The sequence below is a fragment of the Malaclemys terrapin genome, chromosome 2 (genome assembly GCF_027887155.1).
Source record: "Malaclemys terrapin pileata isolate rMalTer1 chromosome 2, rMalTer1.hap1, whole genome shotgun sequence".
Taxonomy (NCBI): Eukaryota; Metazoa; Chordata; order Testudines; family Emydidae; genus Malaclemys; species Malaclemys terrapin.
In genome coordinates, this window is record NC_071506.1 from 110,018,046 (window position 1) to 110,038,498 (window position 20,453).

Genomic DNA, 20,453 nt, shown 5'->3' on the forward strand with positions numbered 1-20,453 from the left:
ACTGTTATTAATGCTATATCACAATCGCTCTTGTCAGCTGCTTGTGACCGCAGGCACTGGGCTGGAAACACAGATGCATCTATTTCAACCTTCCAAGCTTTCTCAGTGCAATGAAGTGAAGTGCGCAGAAATCTTTACTATGTCACTGTCCTGTTGGGAGACAGAATGGGAAACTTCACTTCCAGATGTCTTATTTGAAGTAGGGTGAGAAATGCATATAAAGAGTTCTAGAAACATTATAAAAATCCCTTCTCAAAACCACTTTTTTGGCTAGCATTCTGCCACTACGATGTATTTAGATGTGTCCATGGCTGCTTCAGTGCCCAGTCACTTTAGTGATGAAAAATATGTAAAAGCTTGTCATCTTAAATGCATTTTAAAAACAAAACCCAAGTTCTTCCAATAGCTTTCCCCCATTTCACATTGGTTTGTCACTGAACTGATTTCACCCCTACTTCTCAACACTTCTGATCTGATATGCTTATTTGTGGTCTCTGTATAAATTAGGCCTTGTATATACTAGAAAAGTGCAATGGTTTAACTAGATTGGTTTTAAAAAAATCAATCCAGTTAAAATGGTGCAAATCCCTAGTGTAGATTCACTTAAGATGATTTAACCCTTGCTTATACTGAGCACTAAGAAAGGGTCTGGCGGTCACTGTAGACAGCTTGATGAAGACCTCCACTCAATGTGTCATTGCAAAATAATTGTGGCAGGCCCAAGCATCACTACCAGCCACATTCAAAAGAATGGATAGATGTGCCAAGTCCCTCCTGAGGGCTTTGAGGATTTCTAATCACGTCTTATGCTAGCATCACTCATGATAGATATGCTTGAGGGCCAAGTGATAGATGCAATCTGCATGAAAGTTTAAGCAGACACTGCTGCACGCACCCTGGCCATGTCTGTGGTGATGCGAAGCACCTCCTGGCTCCAGGCACTGGGGTTACCCAGGGATGTTCAAACAGTTATGGAGGATTGTCCCTTCAAGCTCTGTGACCTCTTCAACTCCAAGACCAATGAGGCCCTCCATTAAAAGACTCTCTGGCTATCGTGTGCTTTTTGGACTTGTACACTTCAGCCCCAAGGAAAAAGCAAGCCAGGCCTCATAGCTACTTCAGACAGTGCCCTCTGCCCATAGTACTGTAACCCAGAGAGGGAACTGGAATCAGTGAGGAAGAAACAGATTTGAGCTGGTGACCCTCCTGCCACTTCCTCAGCTGCTATGCACTCTGCGTCTTCCTCTTAGCAGCAGGTTTAACACCACTGAGAGCCTGGCAAAACCTACAGAGGATCTGTACCCATTCTCCCTCACCCCCTTTTTTGGCAACTCTTTTTGGTCTTTTTTTCAGGAGGCCTGGGCGGGAATCAACAAGAACCAGTGCATCTTACTTTGTCAGCAAATGGTATTGCATATAGTTTTAGGTCCTTTCTATCCTCCCCCTTCCCCCCCTTTCCCTGTCCCTCCTCAGGAACTCTTCTCACATGACACTATTGGAACAGGAGCTCTTTTTGTAACTTGGAGCAGTGGAGAAAGTGCCCTTAGAGTTCAGGAGCAAGGGGTTCTACTCTCATAATTTTCTAATCTTAAAAAAGAAAGTGTACTGGTGCCTTCAGGGCCTCAACAAATTCATCTGTCATTTCAAGTTCAGGATGATGAGTCTGGTCTCTGTAATCCCCTTCACTCTGGTTTGTGACTCTCAATCTTCAAGAGGCCTAGTTCCACCTGTTTATATGCTCAGCATACCTGAAATACCTCAGATTCCTGGTAGGAGAGACTCACTACCAAGACAGGGTCCTGCCCTTTGGTCTTTAAGGGCGTGGTGGTTGTGATAGCATAAGTGGATGGCAGGTTATTCGGATCTACCTATACTTTGACAGTTGGCTCATCTGAGGGAAATAATCATAGCAAGTGACCAGCTCCATCCACATAATTCCCAAGGCTCTTTGCTACTCTGGGCCTCAAAATAAACAGAAAAATCCACCTTTGCTCCAACTCACAGCATAAAGCTAATAGAAAATGGATTAGATTTGAGGTCAGTAAAACTTATCTCCCACAAAAAAGATTCTAGACTCTAGTGGACCTTGTCAATCAACCACCTGCAGGCTCGTCCAAAGACTGAGTGTGCTTCGTGCAGGCTTGGGTCTGAGATTGCAAGGCCAGCAATTAGAAGAGAGAAAAAGTGCATCCTTTTGTGTGTAAACTGATACAGAAATCACCGAGAGGCAATAAACTCCACAATACCACCACTAGAGCAATTTTCCAAACAGAACTGTATTTGAGTGTTGTTTTCCCTCTGCACTTTGCTAGGAGTATATTATCTTTTCCTGACAGTTGTGGACCTTGCCACAGTCCTCTATGCCTTTTGTCACTTTCAGACGGATCGCATATATACTTAAGGAGATGCAGAATGTGATGGTCAGTTTACTTAGCAGTTTTATACGTCAGCTATAGCTGCTCTGGCTTTGATTCATTTCAGGTTTTAATTCAAGGTGTTTTGTTTACATTCGCTAACATTGGTTATCTGATGTACTGTGTTTTTGTTTTGTTTTGTTTGTTTTTTTTATGATAAAGAACATTGTATAAATGGGGTTTGTTGGAATAATAGGAGAACCAACATTTTTTTTCTAATAGGGAAACTTATAGTCACCTTCCAAATACAATAATGGTTTGGCAGGGTGGGAGGAGGAATGGAAATCACCTTCCAAATGCAAGTGAGCTGACAGCCGACGAGGTGATTTTTCTTGACTCCAACACTTCAGATTGCTGGTATTGACGTATGGCATCTCTCCAGAATAAATATTGCTTTTGGAAAAACTAGTTGAATTCTTTCATAATGGTTAACTTACTGAAAATCAGGCCCCAAATGATATGTTTAATTTAGACTTCTTTGGAGTTTACAGACTGTAAATTTTATCATTAGCATTTTAAAGTTAAAATGCAAAGCAAAAATTGAAACTGAGTTAAAGCCACACTTCTGTGCTGAATGTCTCCAGTGAGGATATTCTGCATGTAAATAAAATCTAATTAAGGTTTTAAAATATTTTCTCCTCCATATGACATCCTCTTGAATCTTCCTGAAGGAAGCCCAAAATGCATCATTTTTTGACATCACGAATGCTGTAGAGGTTCCATGAGTTGCAATGAGATTTCTGGCATTTGTTGATGTCCTTCAGTTTGAGACGTTCAGTGACCCAAGAAATATTTAAGGGGATTTATTAACAAAAGGGAAGTGAAAATTAAAAAACAGTCATTTAATTTATTTCTGTGCTGTGTCTGCCTTGCAGACTAGTTAGTGAGGGCGTTAAACACATCTTAAACTTAACTTCATTTAATTTTTTCTTTGGTACTTTTTTTTTTTTTTAATCTTACTTTATTTTTCCCTACGGTGAAATTCAGGCTTCTGTTTTTATAAGGGATGTTAAAAAGTAGTGTTTAAAAATCTCTCTCTCTATCACACTCTCAAACACCTACCTCTGCAATTCTCCAACTGTAGCCACCATGTATTTGCTTTTGACTCCAAGTCTAGGGTTACCATATTTCAGCAAGAAAAAAAGAGGACGGGAGGAGCCCCGCCCTAGCCCCGCCCCTGCCCCTCCCACTTCCCGCCCCCCCAGAACCCCCAACCCTCCCCCCGTTCCTTGTCCCCTGACTGCCCCCTCCTGGGACCCCTGCCCCTAACTGCCCCCCAGGACTCCACTCCCTATCTAAGCCTCCCTGCCTCTTGTCCCCTGACTGCCCCAACCCTTATCCACACCCCCACCCCCAGACAGACCCCTGGGACTCCCACGCCCCATCCAACCACTCCCCACCCCCTCCCCAGAACTCCCAACCCATCTAAACCCCTCTGCTCCCTGTCCCCTGACTGCTCCGATCCATCTCCCCACCCCTGCCACCTGACAGCCCCCCCCAGAACTCCCAAACACCCCCCCCTGCTCCTTGTCCCCTGACTGCCCCCTCCTGGGACCCCTGCTCCTAACTGCCCTCCAGAACCCCACCCCCTACCTAAGACTCCCTGTTCCTTGTCCCCTAACTGCCCCCTCCTAAGACCCCCCCCCAACTGCCCCCCAGGACCCTACCCCCTACCTGTACCCTGACTGCCCAAAACTTTCTCCACTCCCCCCAAAAAGCCCCCCCCGTTTCTTGACTGCCCCCTCCAGAACCTTCCTGCCCCCGGTCCTCCTTACCCTGCTGCTCAGAACAGGGTGTTGGGCTCTGTGCAGCCGAGCCGGACACGTGGCTGAGCTCCCCAGCACAACAAAACCCGGTCCCTGGCCCTGCACAACAAAACCCGGTCTGGCCCTGCACAGTGCTGCCGGACCGGGCTGCAAGGGAGCTGCCGGCTCAGAATGCAGGGCGGCTCCGGCTCCTCTACAGCTGCTCCTGAGTCCAGCCCGGGACTTCCCTGCAGCCCTCCCAGCCGCTCGCTCGCTCTGCTAATCCCGGACATTGTGAGTGCTTTACAAATTCCCCCCGGACGCTATTTTTAGCACACAAAAGGAGGACATGTCCGGGTAAATCCGGACGAATGGTAACCCTATCCAAGTCAAGAGAAATGTAGTGCAATCTAAAATGTAATGACTAAGTACAGACTTTGAAGACAAGGCAGGTGGTGGTATAAGGGAGCCCTTGAATTAGGTTGTTTTGAAAGAGCCAGCTAGAGCTGCTAGAGTGGAGTCAGAAGTCCCAAAATGTTTGAGAATCTAATAAGAGATGATGTGTCATACCAGCACACAGTGTCAATGGGAGTACTGATTAAATGGGCAAAAGAGAGTAGAGGGCCTTTTCTCACCTCAATGCCTGTTCGTATACAGCAGGCTGCATAGGGATGTAAGTTCCTTCTTGATAGTCTATTTACTCTCAGAAGCTGCTTTGAAGATGTGCACAGTTGAACACGAAGGCGTGTGATCATTGTATTGATAGTGCTGCACAATGCTTTCCTGGTAATGGCAGTGTCAAATGGACTATGATCATACAATGTTTGTGATTAGTTTTGAACTGTTGTTATTAGGTAACCATTAGTGCTGCTGCTTGGCATGCCTTGGAGGGAGACAAAAAGAGAATCAAGCAGGAGGCTAAAATGAAAGTGAGGAAAGGGTGGTTAGAGGGAGTGGGGGAAGAGAGTGCTACTAGCAGTTGCCTGGTGGAGACAAAACTGCTCATGCCATCTGCAGGAGTATTTTGTTGGCTTGGAACAAGGGGTGGTATTCTCACAGTCAAAACTGGAATTTCTGCAGCAATATTGAAAAAATATCTGTCACGAGTTTAATAACTGTAAGTGTGAATGGTTTTAGTGTGCTGCTGTTCTACTGGTGCTTCTCAGCATCAATTCTTAGGTAAAATCATGCTGTCCTTACGTGAGTAAGATATGCGACATTTGGTAATCTACATATGTAGGGCTAAATGCCCTTTTCCACCTATGTAGCTCTGCTGCCTAGGGTGCTCTTCAAGTGGAGATAGGAAGTCACAGATGGGAAAGCCGGTTGTGATATATTCACTCCTATTTTGTGTAGCTTTCTCTCATTATCTGCAGCTACTATAGCTGAGTGGGACTTGGCTAGACAAATAGGAGAGTCAAGGGAAACAAACCTTATGTTACCACACCTTTGGGATTTACAGTGCTTAACACATCATAAATTTCAATGGTTGGAAGCAGCAGAATGAAGAGAAGAAATAGAAATTGTCCACATAATTAATTTTTATATTGATGCAGAGATTTATGCAAATGACCCCTATTAATGCCAGTTACAGTAACTTGTATAAATTCTGTAATACAGAGATGAGATTATGCTGCTAAAATTATGCCATTTTTTAAGGGATGAGAAAAGATTTTCACTGTGATCCGCAAGCACTTTTCTTCACCCTTTGTACACTGATTTGGAATGGACGTCTACAGTTCTCCACTAAGCTAAAGATCTGCAGCTTCATCAGTTTCTAACTGGAGTACCTCTGTGAAAAATCATGACCAGAAGAATGCTGGGAATCATTAAGGGATAGATAACTATCATGTTGCCTCTATATAAATCCATGGTACGCCCACATCTTGAATACTGTGTGCAGATGTGGTTGCCCCATCTCAAAAAAAGATATATTGGAATTGGAAAAGGTTCAAAAAAGGGCAACAGAAATGATTAGGGGTATGGAATGGCTTCCGTATGAGGAGAGATTAATAAGACCGGGACTTTTCAGCTTGGAAAAGAGATGGCTAAGGGGAGATATGATTGAGGTCTATAAAATCATGACTGGTGTAGAGAAAGTAAATAAGGAAGTGTTGTTTACTACTTCTCATAACACAAGAACGAGGGGTCACCAAATTAAATTAATAGGCAGCAGGTTTAAAACAAACAAAAGGAAGAATTAGATAAATTCATGGAGGATGGGTCCATCAATGGCTATTAGCCAGGATGGGCAGGAATGGTGTCCCTAGTCTCTGTTTGCCAGAAGCTGGAAATGAGCGATGGGAAGATGAATCACTTGATTACCTGTTCTGTTCATTCCTTCTGGGGCATCTGGCACTGGCACCTGTTGGAAGACAGGATACTGGGCTAGATAGGCCTTTGGTCTGACCCAGTAGGGCCGTTCTTACGTTCTTATTACCAGGGATGCTCATTTTTGCAAGGAAGGAGTTTTGTAGCCTTGTGTTTGCTATTGGTATCCTGTGTGAACTTTCTCCTGGCCTGTTCAGTATTATTAATGCATATTTTGAACATTCTGTACTGTTTTTGTCTCACCCTTGCAGGACTTCTCACTAATGGCCCATCGAAGGGATTAGGACCAGGATCAGAACAGTCAGAGAACGAGAAGGACGATGCATCGCAAGTGTCCTCAACTAGCAATGATGTTAGTTCTTCAGATTTTGAAGAAGGGCCATCAAGGAAGAGGTTAGTGGCGTTCACAATTGCCAACTTTCACGCGGTAAATAAGCACCCCGATTTTCACAATAAGCCAAAAATCAAGCTAATCCCATTTCAAAACAAGGCCAAAACAAGGCAATCCCTAAAAACCCCAACACTCTGTAACTAGATCCCCCCCGGCATGCTGTCTGGGACTGTGGTGGTCCCGCTGTGCACCCCTGACTCTCCCCGCCCCCCCTTGCCCCTACTTGCTCCCCATTGCCAGGAACCGATTAAAAAAAAAAAAAAAAGCAACAAGCTACAAGCCAAAAACTAGACAACAAGCAATTCACAAGCCAATTAAGCCAAAAAGAAGCCCAATTTCTGCGTTTTTTCCCACCGGTTTGGCATGTCTGGTGGTGTTTAAGAACTCAAATAAACTTTTAAGAGTAGCATTGCAGCCTAATGTAAGGTCATAATTAAGTCCATTAATAATGCTTGCGTTGCCAAAATCTCCTGTACCATAAACAGATTTTCAGGTGTAGAGTGTTTCATGCAGCTATAGGGATATGTTAGCATTTTAGGTTCATCGTCCTGCATCCTTTACAAAGTGGGTGTTCTGTAGTTTAGCAGCGGAAAACATGGCACTGTAGCTGTCGTTTTACTGCGGTTGGTTGATTGTTAAATGAAATCTTTACTCAGTATTTTTTGAGTCTGTCAATGTGAATGTCTGTGTTTTAGTTTACTGGATCCAGGTAATGTAACTTCAACAAACAGGATACATTTGTGTCATTAAATTAGAATTACTTTTAGATTTGCTTTGAAAATTAAAATGGTTACATGTTATATGTTAAAAAGATTTAAAATAAATGCAGCCTCTGAGAATACTAGCTGTATAGTGAGCCTCACCATAAAGATGCAGGTTATTGTCTGTAACTATTACTCTGAGCTAATGCTGTGGCAATCTGGCTCCTATTCCTTAGAAATCAGTTATGAAATCCCTGTTCAACTCTCATTATGCTACAATCTTGGCCAATTCCTAAACATGCAAAATGTAGGTTAAAATTGCAGGGTTTAAGCCAATTTTTTGTAGAAAATATGCTGAAAGTGCAATCAGAGGTCTGGGTATTTTCCCCCTCTTGTATAAAGTAAGAACTAAAATTGTCTGCCTGAAAAATGTCTTATAAATAAGCTTTTGGCAAAATTTTATTTTTATTTTTTGTAATTTCAATGGATAATATCAATTTTTATTTTTAAACATTTTTTATTATCGGTTTTATTTTTCTCAAGTTGTGAGAAATTATGGGTTTTAAGCATTTTATTTTATTGATTTGAATTTTCACAGTTTTGGGAAATGAAAGGGGATAGGGTTAGGGCAACACTGACTGTGGGTTCCCAGCACTGCTGAGGGACCCAAGTCACCTGGGCACAAGGTGTGTGTGGGGGGTTCGCTGTGGTCCTGGCTCAGCAAAGCAGAGACCTTCCCCCGTGGGCAGGGGACGCTCAGCGGGGCGGCGCTTTTTTTTGCTGCTTGGGGCAGCAAAAAAGTTAGAGCCGGCCCTGAGTGGAATTGTGACGTTACAAGTACTGAGGAAGTAGAACTGGACAGTTGGGAGATAATAGGGTTTTTAGAAATACCATTAAAACTCCCCCCCCCCCCCAAATACCTATTTAATTCAAACATGTGATATATAGACATATATGGGAGGAGGCTTTTGTTAATGGTTCAACACCACCACTGTTCAGGGATGTGAAAGTCCAACTCCAATTTTTCTAGGCCTCCAAAGAATAAATATAAGTAACTTGAGACTCTTGATACTTTTGAGATTTAAAAAAAAAAAAAAAAAAAAAAAAAAAGCCAGCTGAAAAATCCCTAATTTTTTTGGCTTTTGTGGAAGTGGGAGGAACATTTCGGTTTTACTTCACCTATCATAGAGAAGCACAACTCCCCCGCCCCTCTCCCCTCCCCCCCCCCCAAAAAAAAAAACCACCCCACCACCAATCCTTTTTGCCTGTGGAATTCCCCTTTATATAGAACCTTCCTGTTTTCTGTCTTTCAGGCACTTTTTTTTGGTCTATTTTTCTCCTCCCTGACTCCCTCTCTGTGCATATTTATCTACCTTCTGATTTTGGCCTTCTGCTCTTTGTGCTGCTTCTCTCTGTATTCTCCCTTCCCACAACTACCACATTCTTTGCTCTCTCTTTTCTATTTCATATCCCCCTTTTTCCATTCAGTATTATATATTATATGTGGTACCATTTTGTTCCTCTGCTTCTGAGCTGATGACATTTTAGGAAATTATACCCCCCAGTGGCCAAACTTCTCAATGTTCCTTTTCAGCTTTGAACAAGACCGATCACCTGTTGCCAGCTGAGATATGCATTTAAACGATGAACATGCCAAAGCTAGACTATCCACTATTTTCTCACTTCCATAATTAGAATGTGCATTGTTCTTGGTCTTCGAGAAATGCCACGCATTATGATGAGCAGCATACACAATGTAACAAATTAAAACGTTTGCATAGATAGAGAAGTATACACCTTTTGGGACCTGTGCTATTTAATAAAGTAGGCTTAGTGTCTGGTAGCACTGTTTTGAACTATGTATGTATGTAAATCACTATTTATCCTCTGTGTGTTGCAGGGTGAGGGAGGTTTTGGGAAACTTGAACCCATCTTCTATACAGTGAAAGGTCACTTGTATAGCCTGTTCTCTTGTCTTATTTAATGATATATAGAGAAGAGGATGCTAGATGGCTATTCAAAATAAATACAGGCAGATGTAAGATTTCGTGGTTACATAGTTCAGTAATCTAAGAAGTCTTTCTAATTGAATTTCATTTCAAATTTGTCTGTTAAAGGATTCTTCTTTTCCCACCACAGACCCTCCCGAATCAGAATACTTTTACAACTCTTTATTGTTTATTTTGCATTTCTTACTTAAGTTGAAATAGTCTTCACCTGAACTGCATTGGGCTTGTTGATAGTTCAGGCTATATTTGGCAATGCTTTGTATTCCAGCCAGTGTTTATACATAAGGTATATGCGGAAGAGTAACTGTTTAGAAAATGGAGCACTGCTTCGCTTGGATAATCTCAGGCTTTGGCCGATTTTTCTGAGGACTTCTTCAGAAATGTCAGGCCCTGGGCTGTGCTGAAGTTGCAGCCATGAAAGCATGACATGACATTGAATAGAAGAGTGCAGTGGGTCCTTTTCAGTTAGGCTACCAAGAAGATCGTTGTAGAGATGCACTACTGTTTGGATTTGATTGATGATCATAGGGGTCATTGAAATGAAGGTTTGGAAGTAACTTTTGGATTTCATCTAGTCCATCCCCCTGTCTGATGCAGGACCTAGTTCATCTCTGGCAGGTGTTTGTCTCACCTGTTCTTAAAAATCTTTAATGATGAGAATTCCACAACCACCTTGGAAGCCTGTTCCAATACTTAACAATCCTGATAGAACATTTCCCCTAATATCTAAACTAAATTTCCCTTGCTGCAGATTACTACTTGTCTGATCTTCAGTGAACATGGAGAACAATTGATCACTGTCCTTTTTATAACAGCCTTTAACATATTTGAAGACTGTTATCCGGTCCCCCGTCAGTCGTCTTTTCTCGAGACTAATCAGGCCCAGTTTTTTAAACTTGCCTTGTAGGTCAGGTTTTCTAAACGTTTTTATCTTTTTTTTTTAATCTGCTTTCCTGTGGACTCTCTCCAATTTGTCCATATTTTTCCTTAAGTGTGGCACCCAGAATTGGACACAGTACTCCGGCTGAGGCCTCACCAGTGCCAAGTAGAGTGGAACAGTTACCTCCTATGTCTTGCATACGAGACTACTGTTAACACACCCCAGACTGGTATTCGCATTTTCACAACTGCATCACTCGGAATGTCCAAGACTGTGAGTTACTTGGTTATGAGGGAGTCTTTCTTGTGGAGCTGGGTGTCAGTGCCTGTACACCACTGGCCTTTCAACTACTTAAGCATTCTCCTCAGGACTCTGCTGGTCCTGCTTTGTGTTGCAGGTTAACATTAGGTGCATCCCAATCCCTGATCCCTCTTAAAGAGTGTTTCCCTGTAGAGTCCAGCCCCTGTCACTGGGTACTCTCAGAAATGATCAGGCAAGCTGCCTCCCAAAGAGACAGTGTACATGCAGCTGGAAGGCTACAACTCAGGTTTCCAGCTTTGCTTAATCTGACAGCAGTGATATGTGTTCATAATATTAGAAGAATGTTGTAAGCTCATTAACAAAGATAGAGATTTAAGAGCAAATGAGTAAGGATAAAGGAAACAGAAATGGTTACAAATAAAAGTAAAGTATAACACACTCTCCAGAGACTAAAACTTAACAGGTTACAATCCTTGTTTAAAGCAGCCTTCTCTCACCTAACCTTTTTCTTGCAGTGTTTCAAATGAGCTTGGTTGAGATCCTGTTTTCATTGGCAAAACTGCACTGCCTGGTTACACCTTCAACTACAGGATAAAAGAGGAATTTTGGTGCCTTTTTCTTATACCCCGAAGTCCATTCTTTTTGTCTCCAGAGTCAGGATGCTCTTCCCCGTTGAGTTCAGATCCCCCTGTCAACCTGTTTTTCCTGTGGACATTACATACAAATGGGGCTTACTTTGTGTTGGTTTTACAATGCTTAATTCACATGGGAGACAAGGCAGATAGGTGATTCCCCATCCCTTTTTTCTGGCAAAACCTGCTTGTCTACCCTGTCAGGGACACAGATTCTAAATGTATTTTCAATACATACATACAACTTCTTGAACATCTCCCATACACACATGCCACAGTGATTAGGTGCATCGGCATGAGGTAAGCTTCCACTAGACACCTTATACAACCCTTTGTGCATAAATTATTTGAAAGCAGTGTGTTAAGTGTAGTGAGTTTGTCAGGCCTGATATGAGTTGGTATAACAATAGTGAACCCTTTGTCATTTGGCATGGAGGGGTTCTTAGGATTACAATTACATTGTTGAGTGATATTCAATTTATCCACTATAACCCCCAGATCCTTTTCAGCAGTACTACCATTTAGCCATTTATTCCCCATTTTGTAGTTGTGCATTTGATTTTTCCTTCCTAAGTATAGTACTTTGCATTTGTCTTTATTTAATTTCATCTTGTTGATTTCAGACCAGTTCTCCATTTTGTCAAGGTTGTTTTGAATTCTAATCCTGTCCTCCAAAGTACTTGCAAGCCTTCCCAGTTTGGTGTCATCTGCAAATGTATAAGCATACTCTCCACTCTACCCAAGTCATTAATGAAAATATTGAATAGTACCTGACTCAGGACAGACCCCCGCAGGATCCCTCTAGATGCACCCTCTCTTTTCTACAGCAAATCATTGATAACTACTTTGAATACGTTTTTTCCCCAACCAGTTGTGCACCCACTTTATAGTAATTTCATCTAGTCCACATCTTTCTAGTTTGCTTATGAGAATGTCATGTGGGATTGTGTCAAAAGGTTTACTAAAATGAAGATAAATTACTTCTACAGCTTCTTCCCTATCCACTAAGCCAGTAACACTGTCAAAAAAAATTAAGCTGGTTTGACACAATTTGTTCTGGACAAAATCACGCTGGCTATTATTTATCACCCTGTTGTCCTCTAGGTGTTTACAAACTGGTTGGGTAATAATTTGTTCCAATATCTTTCCACGTAATCAAGTTAGGATTGGGGTCCTCTTTGTTCCCCTTTTTAAAGGTAGGTACTATACTTGCCCTTTTCCATTCCTCTGAGACTTGAATTGTTCTCTGAGTTTTTGAAGATAATTGCTAATTATAAGATTGGTTCAGCTAGTTCCTTACGTATTGTAGGGTGAATTTCATCAGGCCCCGCCGACTTGAATACATCTAATTTATCTAAATATTCTTTAACCTGTTCTTTCCCTATTTTGGCTTGTGTTCTTTCCCCCTTGTTAATATAGTTTTAAGCATCTGGTCACCATTAACCTTTTTAGTGAAGACTGAAGCAAAATAGGCATGAAATACATTGATATCATCCTTTTTTTTTAGCTCTTTTTACGCAGCTAAGTAATGGACATACATTTTCCTTCATCTTTCTCTTGTTCCTAATATTTTTCTAAAACCTCTTTTTATTGTCTTCTGTGTCCCTTGCTAGGTATAACTCACTTTGTGCCTTAGCTTTTGTAATTTCGCCCTTACATGCATGTGCTAGTCTTTTGCACTCGTCCTTAGCAATTTGTCCATGTTTCCACTTTTTGTAGGATTCTTTTTTATTTTTGGGGGGTTATTAAAGATCTCCTAAAGGAACCAACTCTTACTCGTCTTCATATCTTTCTTTTGCATTGGGATAGTAGGCTGTTGTGCCATAAATATTGTCTTTGAGAAACTACTAGCTCTCATGGACTCCTTTTCTCAACTTTTCTACCCATGGGACCTAACCTACTAGTTTTCAAAGTTTGTCTCCTTTTTTTTGAAGTCCATTGTTCTTATTCTTTTGCTCTCACGCCTTCCTTTCCTTAGAATCATGAAGCCTGTCATTTCATGATGACTTTCATTTAAAATTTTATATATAGCCATATTTTTCATATGGTGGAGGGAAATTCCATGTGTGTGCATGCAAGCTCTGCTTTTCATTTTCCAGTTGTAAGTGGGCGTGAGCATTTCCCAGCCTTCGTTGTTACACTTTGTTCATATAGTTGAAATTGTTTCCGCTAAAATTTTTTGGGAAAGATTAGGAAATTGATTTTTCCTGCAAGGATGAATAGGAGAGAAGGCCAATCACATTGCTGCTAAGAAATGAAAATGAAAACAGAAATCCTGCTTGAAAGAGCTAGTGAGTCGAGCTTACCCTAGGACAGTGGTTCCCAAACTTTAACAACCTGTCAACCCCTTTCACTAAAATGTCAAGTCTCGCGAACCCCTTCCTAAAAATGAATATTTCCAGGGATTTTCTCCTTCACCAGAGTATAAATAATAAAAGTAGTGATCTTGGAAATATAAAATTTGTTTTTATGTCATGCTTATTACACACTATTTATAATTATTTATCATTACTGTATTTGTATTACATCATGAAAATGGCAACTCTCTTCCAAGATCTCACTTTTGTAGCTTGTATCACTTTGAATAAGCCTGTTATAAGACAAGGCTCCTATGTTTCATCAAGAAGTATCAGATGTGAAACAGCATGAAGGTATTTAAGAAGCCAACTCAGAGTTCCTCCTACACAAGCATTCAGGTCTTGAGCAGTACACGCAAAAACCCACGTTACAACAAAGCTTAAACTTGTTCTTGATAATAATTTTAAAAACAATACTAGCTGCCTATTTAATTTTAAAAACAGCAAAAAATATCCACCTCCCTTTCCATTTCTTATAAGGAGTCTTGAAGTTTAAATCTCCTCAGTGTGATAGATATGCTTGCTTTGATCTGGTTAGCTCTTGGAAGTCCAGGGGCTCCGGGCTGCTGGCAAAGCGCTGCTTGGGGTCCCTAGGGACAGCTCTGTCCGCCATTAGAGAATTTTTTCCTGAGAACCCCCTGTAACATTTCACGAACCCCCAAGGGTTCACAAACCCCAGTTTGGGAACCACTGCCCTAGGACAAAAATGAAAGAGGGACATCATGAAGACAGTAAAGTGACTCCAACTGAGCATTTCTTAGGCCTTGTCTACACAGTAAAGTTTCACAAGTTAAATTAGTGTAACACGGCTCTCTGCCCCCCTCCCTCCCTGCCCCCCATGAGGACATTGATTCTTGTATAAGGGAGGCTCTTCCCCCCCACACCCCAGCTTATTTTAATAGGGTTACCATATTCTGTGCCTCCAAATGGAGGACACTCCACGGCCCCGCCCCCAGCCCCGCCCATACCCCCGCCCCAACCCCGCCCCCTCCCCAAAGTCTCCGCCCCCTCCCCTGCTTCCCGCGAACATTTGAGTCGCGGGAAGCCTGAAGCAGGTAAGGGGGAAGTGGGGGGAGGAGGCGCGGCCCAGGCTGGCCCCCGGCAGCTCCAGCCTGGGTCGGCTCGGGCCCTGGGGTGCCGGCCCCGGCCGACCACCCCCGGCCCGCCCAGCACTGCCGGCCCCCGGCGGCCCGGCGCACCCCCGGGCTCCCCGCGGGCCCGGCTCCCCGGCTCCCCGCCGGCCCGGCTCCCCGCGGGCCCGGCTGACCGGCTCTCAGCCCGGACCCCGGCCCGGCCCCGCGCCCCCGGCTCCCCGTCCGGCCCCGCGCCCCTGGTTCCCGGCCCCGCGCTCCCGGCTCCCCGTCCGGCCCCACGCCCCTGGTTCCCGCCCCGGCTCCCCGCGGGCCCGGCTCCCCGGCTCCCCGCGGGCCCGGCTCCCCAGCTCCCCGCGGGCCCGGCTCCCCGCCGGCCCGGCTCCCCGCGGGCCCGGCTGACCGGCTCCCAGCCCGGACCCCGGCCCTGCGCCCCCGGCTCCCCGTCCGGCCCTGCGCCCCTGGTTCCCGGCCCGGCACCATGCCCCCGGCCCCGCACCGCCGGCCCCGGCCGAGCACCACCCAGCCCTCCCGATCTTCCCGGACATGCCCGGCTTTTGGGGATTTCCCCCCGGACGGGGATTTGAGCCCCCAAAAGCCGGACATGTCCGGGAAAATCCGGACGTATGGTAACCCTAATTTTAAACCCTTTCTCAAGCAACATAAACAAAAAACCCACATCGGGGGTGGGAGTGGAGGTCGAGTTTACTGGTATAACTATCTCGGTTTAAACTTGATTGATATTCCTCAACAATATTAGCCCAACTAGTCTTTGAAGTTACTGCCTCAGTAAGGTAACTAACACCTTTGCTGCAGATTGGCTGGAGAGTTTTCTACAAAGCCAAGTTAACAGGGAATCAGAGAAAATTGTCTTTACAATAAACCAGCCCAGCCTTCCCCCTCTCCCCCCCCCCCCCCCCGGGTGCGTCTTCTATAGAAAAATAGCAAAAATTGTGGAAAAGCACTAAAAATGGACAACTTAATTTTTTTAAGCTACAATTTTTCACTGTCCCAGCTCGATGGTGGTAGGAAGGGAAGGAAATATATGTAAAATGGGATTTATTCTTTAAATCAGATTTTTTTTTCAATTGACTTTTTAATTTACATTACATATAGTGTATCTTTTAAAAATCTATTTAAAATTAAATTTCAAACATTAAGGCCTAAAATTATTATAATTGCATAAAATAATTTAAAATAAATACAAAAATAATATTAAACACTACATTTGCTGCCAAGTTTAAACCACTGAATTGGTGGAAATCATTGGCTAAGGACCTGAAACTAGAGTTTGTTAAAGTAATAAACCAGTTTTTGACACCAGTAACCTTTTCTGCCAGTGCAGGGAGAATATTTTCTTCATTTCCATTTATTCAACTTGTTCACTTCAATGACTAGTTCACTCAAAGTTAATAAACGAATTGTGACTTGAAAAAGCAGGAAAACATTTTTCCCCTCTTCCAATCTTTGAATAAAAACTAGGGATGAGAGGATCAGATCTATTCGTTCTAAAATCTAGACAAACATGATAACCACAAACAATCAGTTAATACACTAATTACAAATAATACCGCCCTTGTTTAATCATTCAATTAGTTATAATGCAAAAAATTCCCCACCTATGTATCCAGCACATTTAAGGTAGTTTTATTTAATAAAAAATTAAAATGACGTTTTTGTGTATTTTTATTGAATTTCAGTTCCAGTCTATATAGAGCTTAAGTCGTATCACAAATACAAAATTCAGCATCATCATCTAGTAAATAAGAAATACATCATTCACCATTTTCTCATAAAAATGTAAAAAATAAAAATCTGGATAAATGTAAATTAAGCTGTATAATTTCTTACACTACATCAATACACATTTATTTATCCTCCTGATTAGCAAAAAGAAGCACCATATTTAGTATAAGGGCTATGTTTAGTTGCAAAACATGTTTTAGTGGTTACCAGCTGATGAGAATCAACCTTTCTTTAGGAAAATAACTAAAAAGTACAAATGCAAAACACAATTAAGATAGATTATTTAAATCAGGGTTTCCTTCTTGCTGATTTAAATAATGATTTAAAACCAGTGATTTAAATCATCTTGATTTTAAATCAATTCACCTTGGTAAAGCTTTACTCATAAGGTTTCTGGGTCAGTCTAACCATTGGAAATCTAATTTACAGAAGAATAAGAACATGGGACTGTTCTTTCAAAATATGGTCACTTGTGCATGTGGTGATCACTTCAGTTTACTTGAGAATGTTTGTATATTAAATTTGCTAAATTTCCACATGTAAACCTCATCATTTTTGCCTAGTGTGTCAAAATGCATACAAGCAACTGAATTGTGTGTGCCAAGAGAGGCTGGGTTGAGGCTGTTTTGAAAAACTTGGCCCATATTGTATTACTTTTAAAGTAATCTCTAAGTACTTAGAAGTCTTTATGATCTTCATTATTATGACATCTGGCTAACTTACATAGTTTTTGTTGGTCTTGCCAGAAAATATATGTTTGGTTTCTTGTGTATGTTATTAAAGGGACCACTTGCATGAGGATATTTCGGTTTACTTTTAGTAATAGCAATGTTACTTTCCAAATGTATATGAATAAATAGGTGCCAAAATTATTCTAACATTTTGGAAGCAAAAATATGGCAATGAAATATTGCTTTTGTTCTTGTATTTGCTAGGATTTTTGTTAAACGTTTTAAAATGCTGAGTTAAAAACACCAAATATTTTGTTTACTGGGTTGCATTCCAGTTCCCATGTGAGCAGAAGCAATCTTCGCCTGTTTCATTTTGTTGGTGGAGATGGTCTGAAACCCTGGCAAATGACTGAAAGACAGTAAAATTTTGAGACCATCCATCTGTTGTGGTGGACAATACTCACAGATCGAAGACCTAGAAGTCCTAAAAAAGCTACTCCATAAAGGATAATCACTGCTTTTTTTATCACCAACGGAGAAGAAAAATAACTTGCATCAGGTTTTGAATGGTCTTACATGGATGAGTGTCTAATTTCAGGCAATGCTGTGATCTTCTGTTGAGGAGGTTAACAGTATTGTTTAAAGTAGTGTGAGCCATCATGCTGGATGTCTTCAGATTGTTTAAAGGTAGCTTTAGGAATTTGTCTGCTGTTGGTGAATAGCAGTGCACAGCGATGACGGTACACTTTCTAGTAACAGTAGTGCTACCTCATTCAGAAAGGACGCATGCAGAGCAAGTTTGGTATAAACAGCACATTTATCCTCTGGTTTTCGGAGTTAACATCTTGCTGGTTCTATGTTAATAGTCAGGTGGCTGATCATTTATTTGGCCCAAGTAAAACATATATTTGTAGAAAATTGTCAAATGTATAAATGCATTTATTTTTTATTGGGCAGCACTATTAATAAAATGTATTTTTGAATGAGCAAATTCTAGTTGTAACAAAATTAATCCACATATTTGTAGACATTTTTAAGATTTTAATTCTTCTTTCAAATACTTACATAATTGAGATTCTTTCTCTTTCTTTCATTTTGAACAAGTAAGTTCTTGTTTGTGGGGAGTGGGAAGAAATTAGAAGTATGATTGGGAAACTTGAACCTGAGGTCCTGGGGAGGATAGTAAAAAGTGTTCCGCAGTCACTAACTTTCATGCCCCATTGCATTTCCAGTCGGGAATACTTTTTTTGTATATTAAGCTCTGCAAGTTGCACTCTCCAATTAGTGCTTGTAATTTCGGTTGGTTGACATGACATGTAAACCAGCATGCACAGTCTGACTAGTCACCATATTTAATGTTAAAATGAATCACAGAAAGAGTAGAGCGGCTAGGGCACTGGACCCAACTTGTGTACGTGCTTAGTTTCCTGTATACAGATGTGATCTCATTACACTGGCCTTGTTGTAGTTAATGGTCTGTATGCAGACTCTAAAGCAGACTTCACTGGAGAAGTGAAATGAAATTATGGTTTGAGGGATTGGGAGGGGAGGGGTTTATGTGTGTAATGCAAGTGCACAAGGAGTCAACCTGGTTTTCTTCATTTCTTTGTGACTTACAAAGCTTTTCATTTACGTAGCACCTTTCCTCTGATAATCTCAAAGCACTTCACAGTCAATTGAGCCTGTAAGAGTAGGTAAGTATGTATGTATTGTTCTCCTAATTTTGAAGGTTTTGTTTTCTCTTAACAGCTGATGGGTTTGTATTTAAATACTTAGCTTCTTATAAAAAAACAATTCAATTTGCCAGAGTAATATGGATGAGCTTTTGGGATAAACTGTGTTCCTAGTTAAGGATGAACAGCTTCTTTAGTGCATGGCTGTTAACACCGTACGCACAAACCATAAATGAGGGTTAATCCTGTTCAAGTGTCTGTCATAATTGATGTGGAATGTAGAGAATAATAAATAATGGGCAGTGATGTAATAGGGCTCAGTTACAGAAGGAAGGGAATATCATAATACTTCAGGTTTTCCCCTTTTTCTGTATAATGAATAATTTATTCACTAGTGGAAACAAAGTACAATATATTTTTGTTCACCTGTTGCTCACTGCCATGTACTGTAATCCTGTTTATAGACCAGGTGCTTCAGTTATCCACCTCTGATTTTGAGAGGGTTATGCAAAGTTGCATGAGTTGTTTGCTTAGAGAGGGAACAACTGCATTTATCCATGCTAGAGAGGGGAATGGAGACTAGAGTGTTAGGTACAACTAGTTTTTTTTCCCCTGGAAATCCTGAAATAGATAGAATTTATTTAATGTAGTGCATGTATATTAAAACAACAAATTGTATAAATAAAACAATTGGCTATTGGGCTGGATTTCCACTAGGATGATTAAAGGAGTGGAGAACATGCCTTATAGTGATAGACTCAAGGAGCTGAATCTATTTAGCTTCACTAAGAGAAAGTTAAGGGGTGACTGACAGTATACCCCATAAGGCTTTATGGGGAAGGGGTGCTTATAAATGTATGTATGACATAACTGGAATATGTTTTGTGCTGCCTGTGCCATGTAATATATCTCTGTAAAGGTTATGGTCTACTATATCTATTCATCCTATTTGTACATATATATCATTTTCTACTTGAGCTTAAGAATATGGGCTGTATGCTTGCTTGGTTTCTAAGTAAGCTTTGGGAGGCATTTGGTTAGCTTCTTTAGGAAGGACTTCGCCAGGTTAAGTACCTGATCAGGAAACACTTGGAGAACAATGCATCTTGGAATGCTCCAATCCACATAAGAAGTCTTCCTGGAGACAAGCAAGATACTATGTTGACAATGGCTTCGGTCTGTAAAGACTGAGTCATGCAGGGACATCTGACTTGCCCAGGTGACTCCAGAACTCCATCTTGGAGCTGGACTTTGCATAGGAGGGAGGAGGGGGGTCTCCACCCACAAGAGAGAGTCCATTTAAACCTGTGGGAGACCCCTCCATTTTGGCTTCAGCTGGCTCCACCCTCCCAGGATACTTGAAGGGAACTGGAACAAACGACAGTAACTACATGGGGTGTGAGTGATTGCTGGACCCAGGCTAAAAGGAGATTAGCCTGTAAAAGGGAGCATTCTGGAACTGGTGAGGAACTTATCTGTATTTAGTTTGATTAGACATAGATTTGCGCATTTTATTTTATTTTACTTTGTTCTGTCTGTTACTACTTGGAA

At 41.7% G+C, this 20,453-nt stretch overlaps 1 protein-coding gene across 1 annotated transcript in view; it reads left to right on the forward strand.

The window, feature by feature from the left end:
- The window catches only part of JARID2 (jumonji and AT-rich interaction domain containing 2), a 323,190-nt gene that overhangs the window by 167,362 nt on the left and 135,375 nt on the right, over window positions 1-20,453 (forward strand). Inside the window, 1 exon segment of the mRNA XM_054017985.1 lies at window positions 6,742-6,883. Coding sequence (XP_053873960.1) covers window positions 6,742-6,883 — 142 coding nt within the window.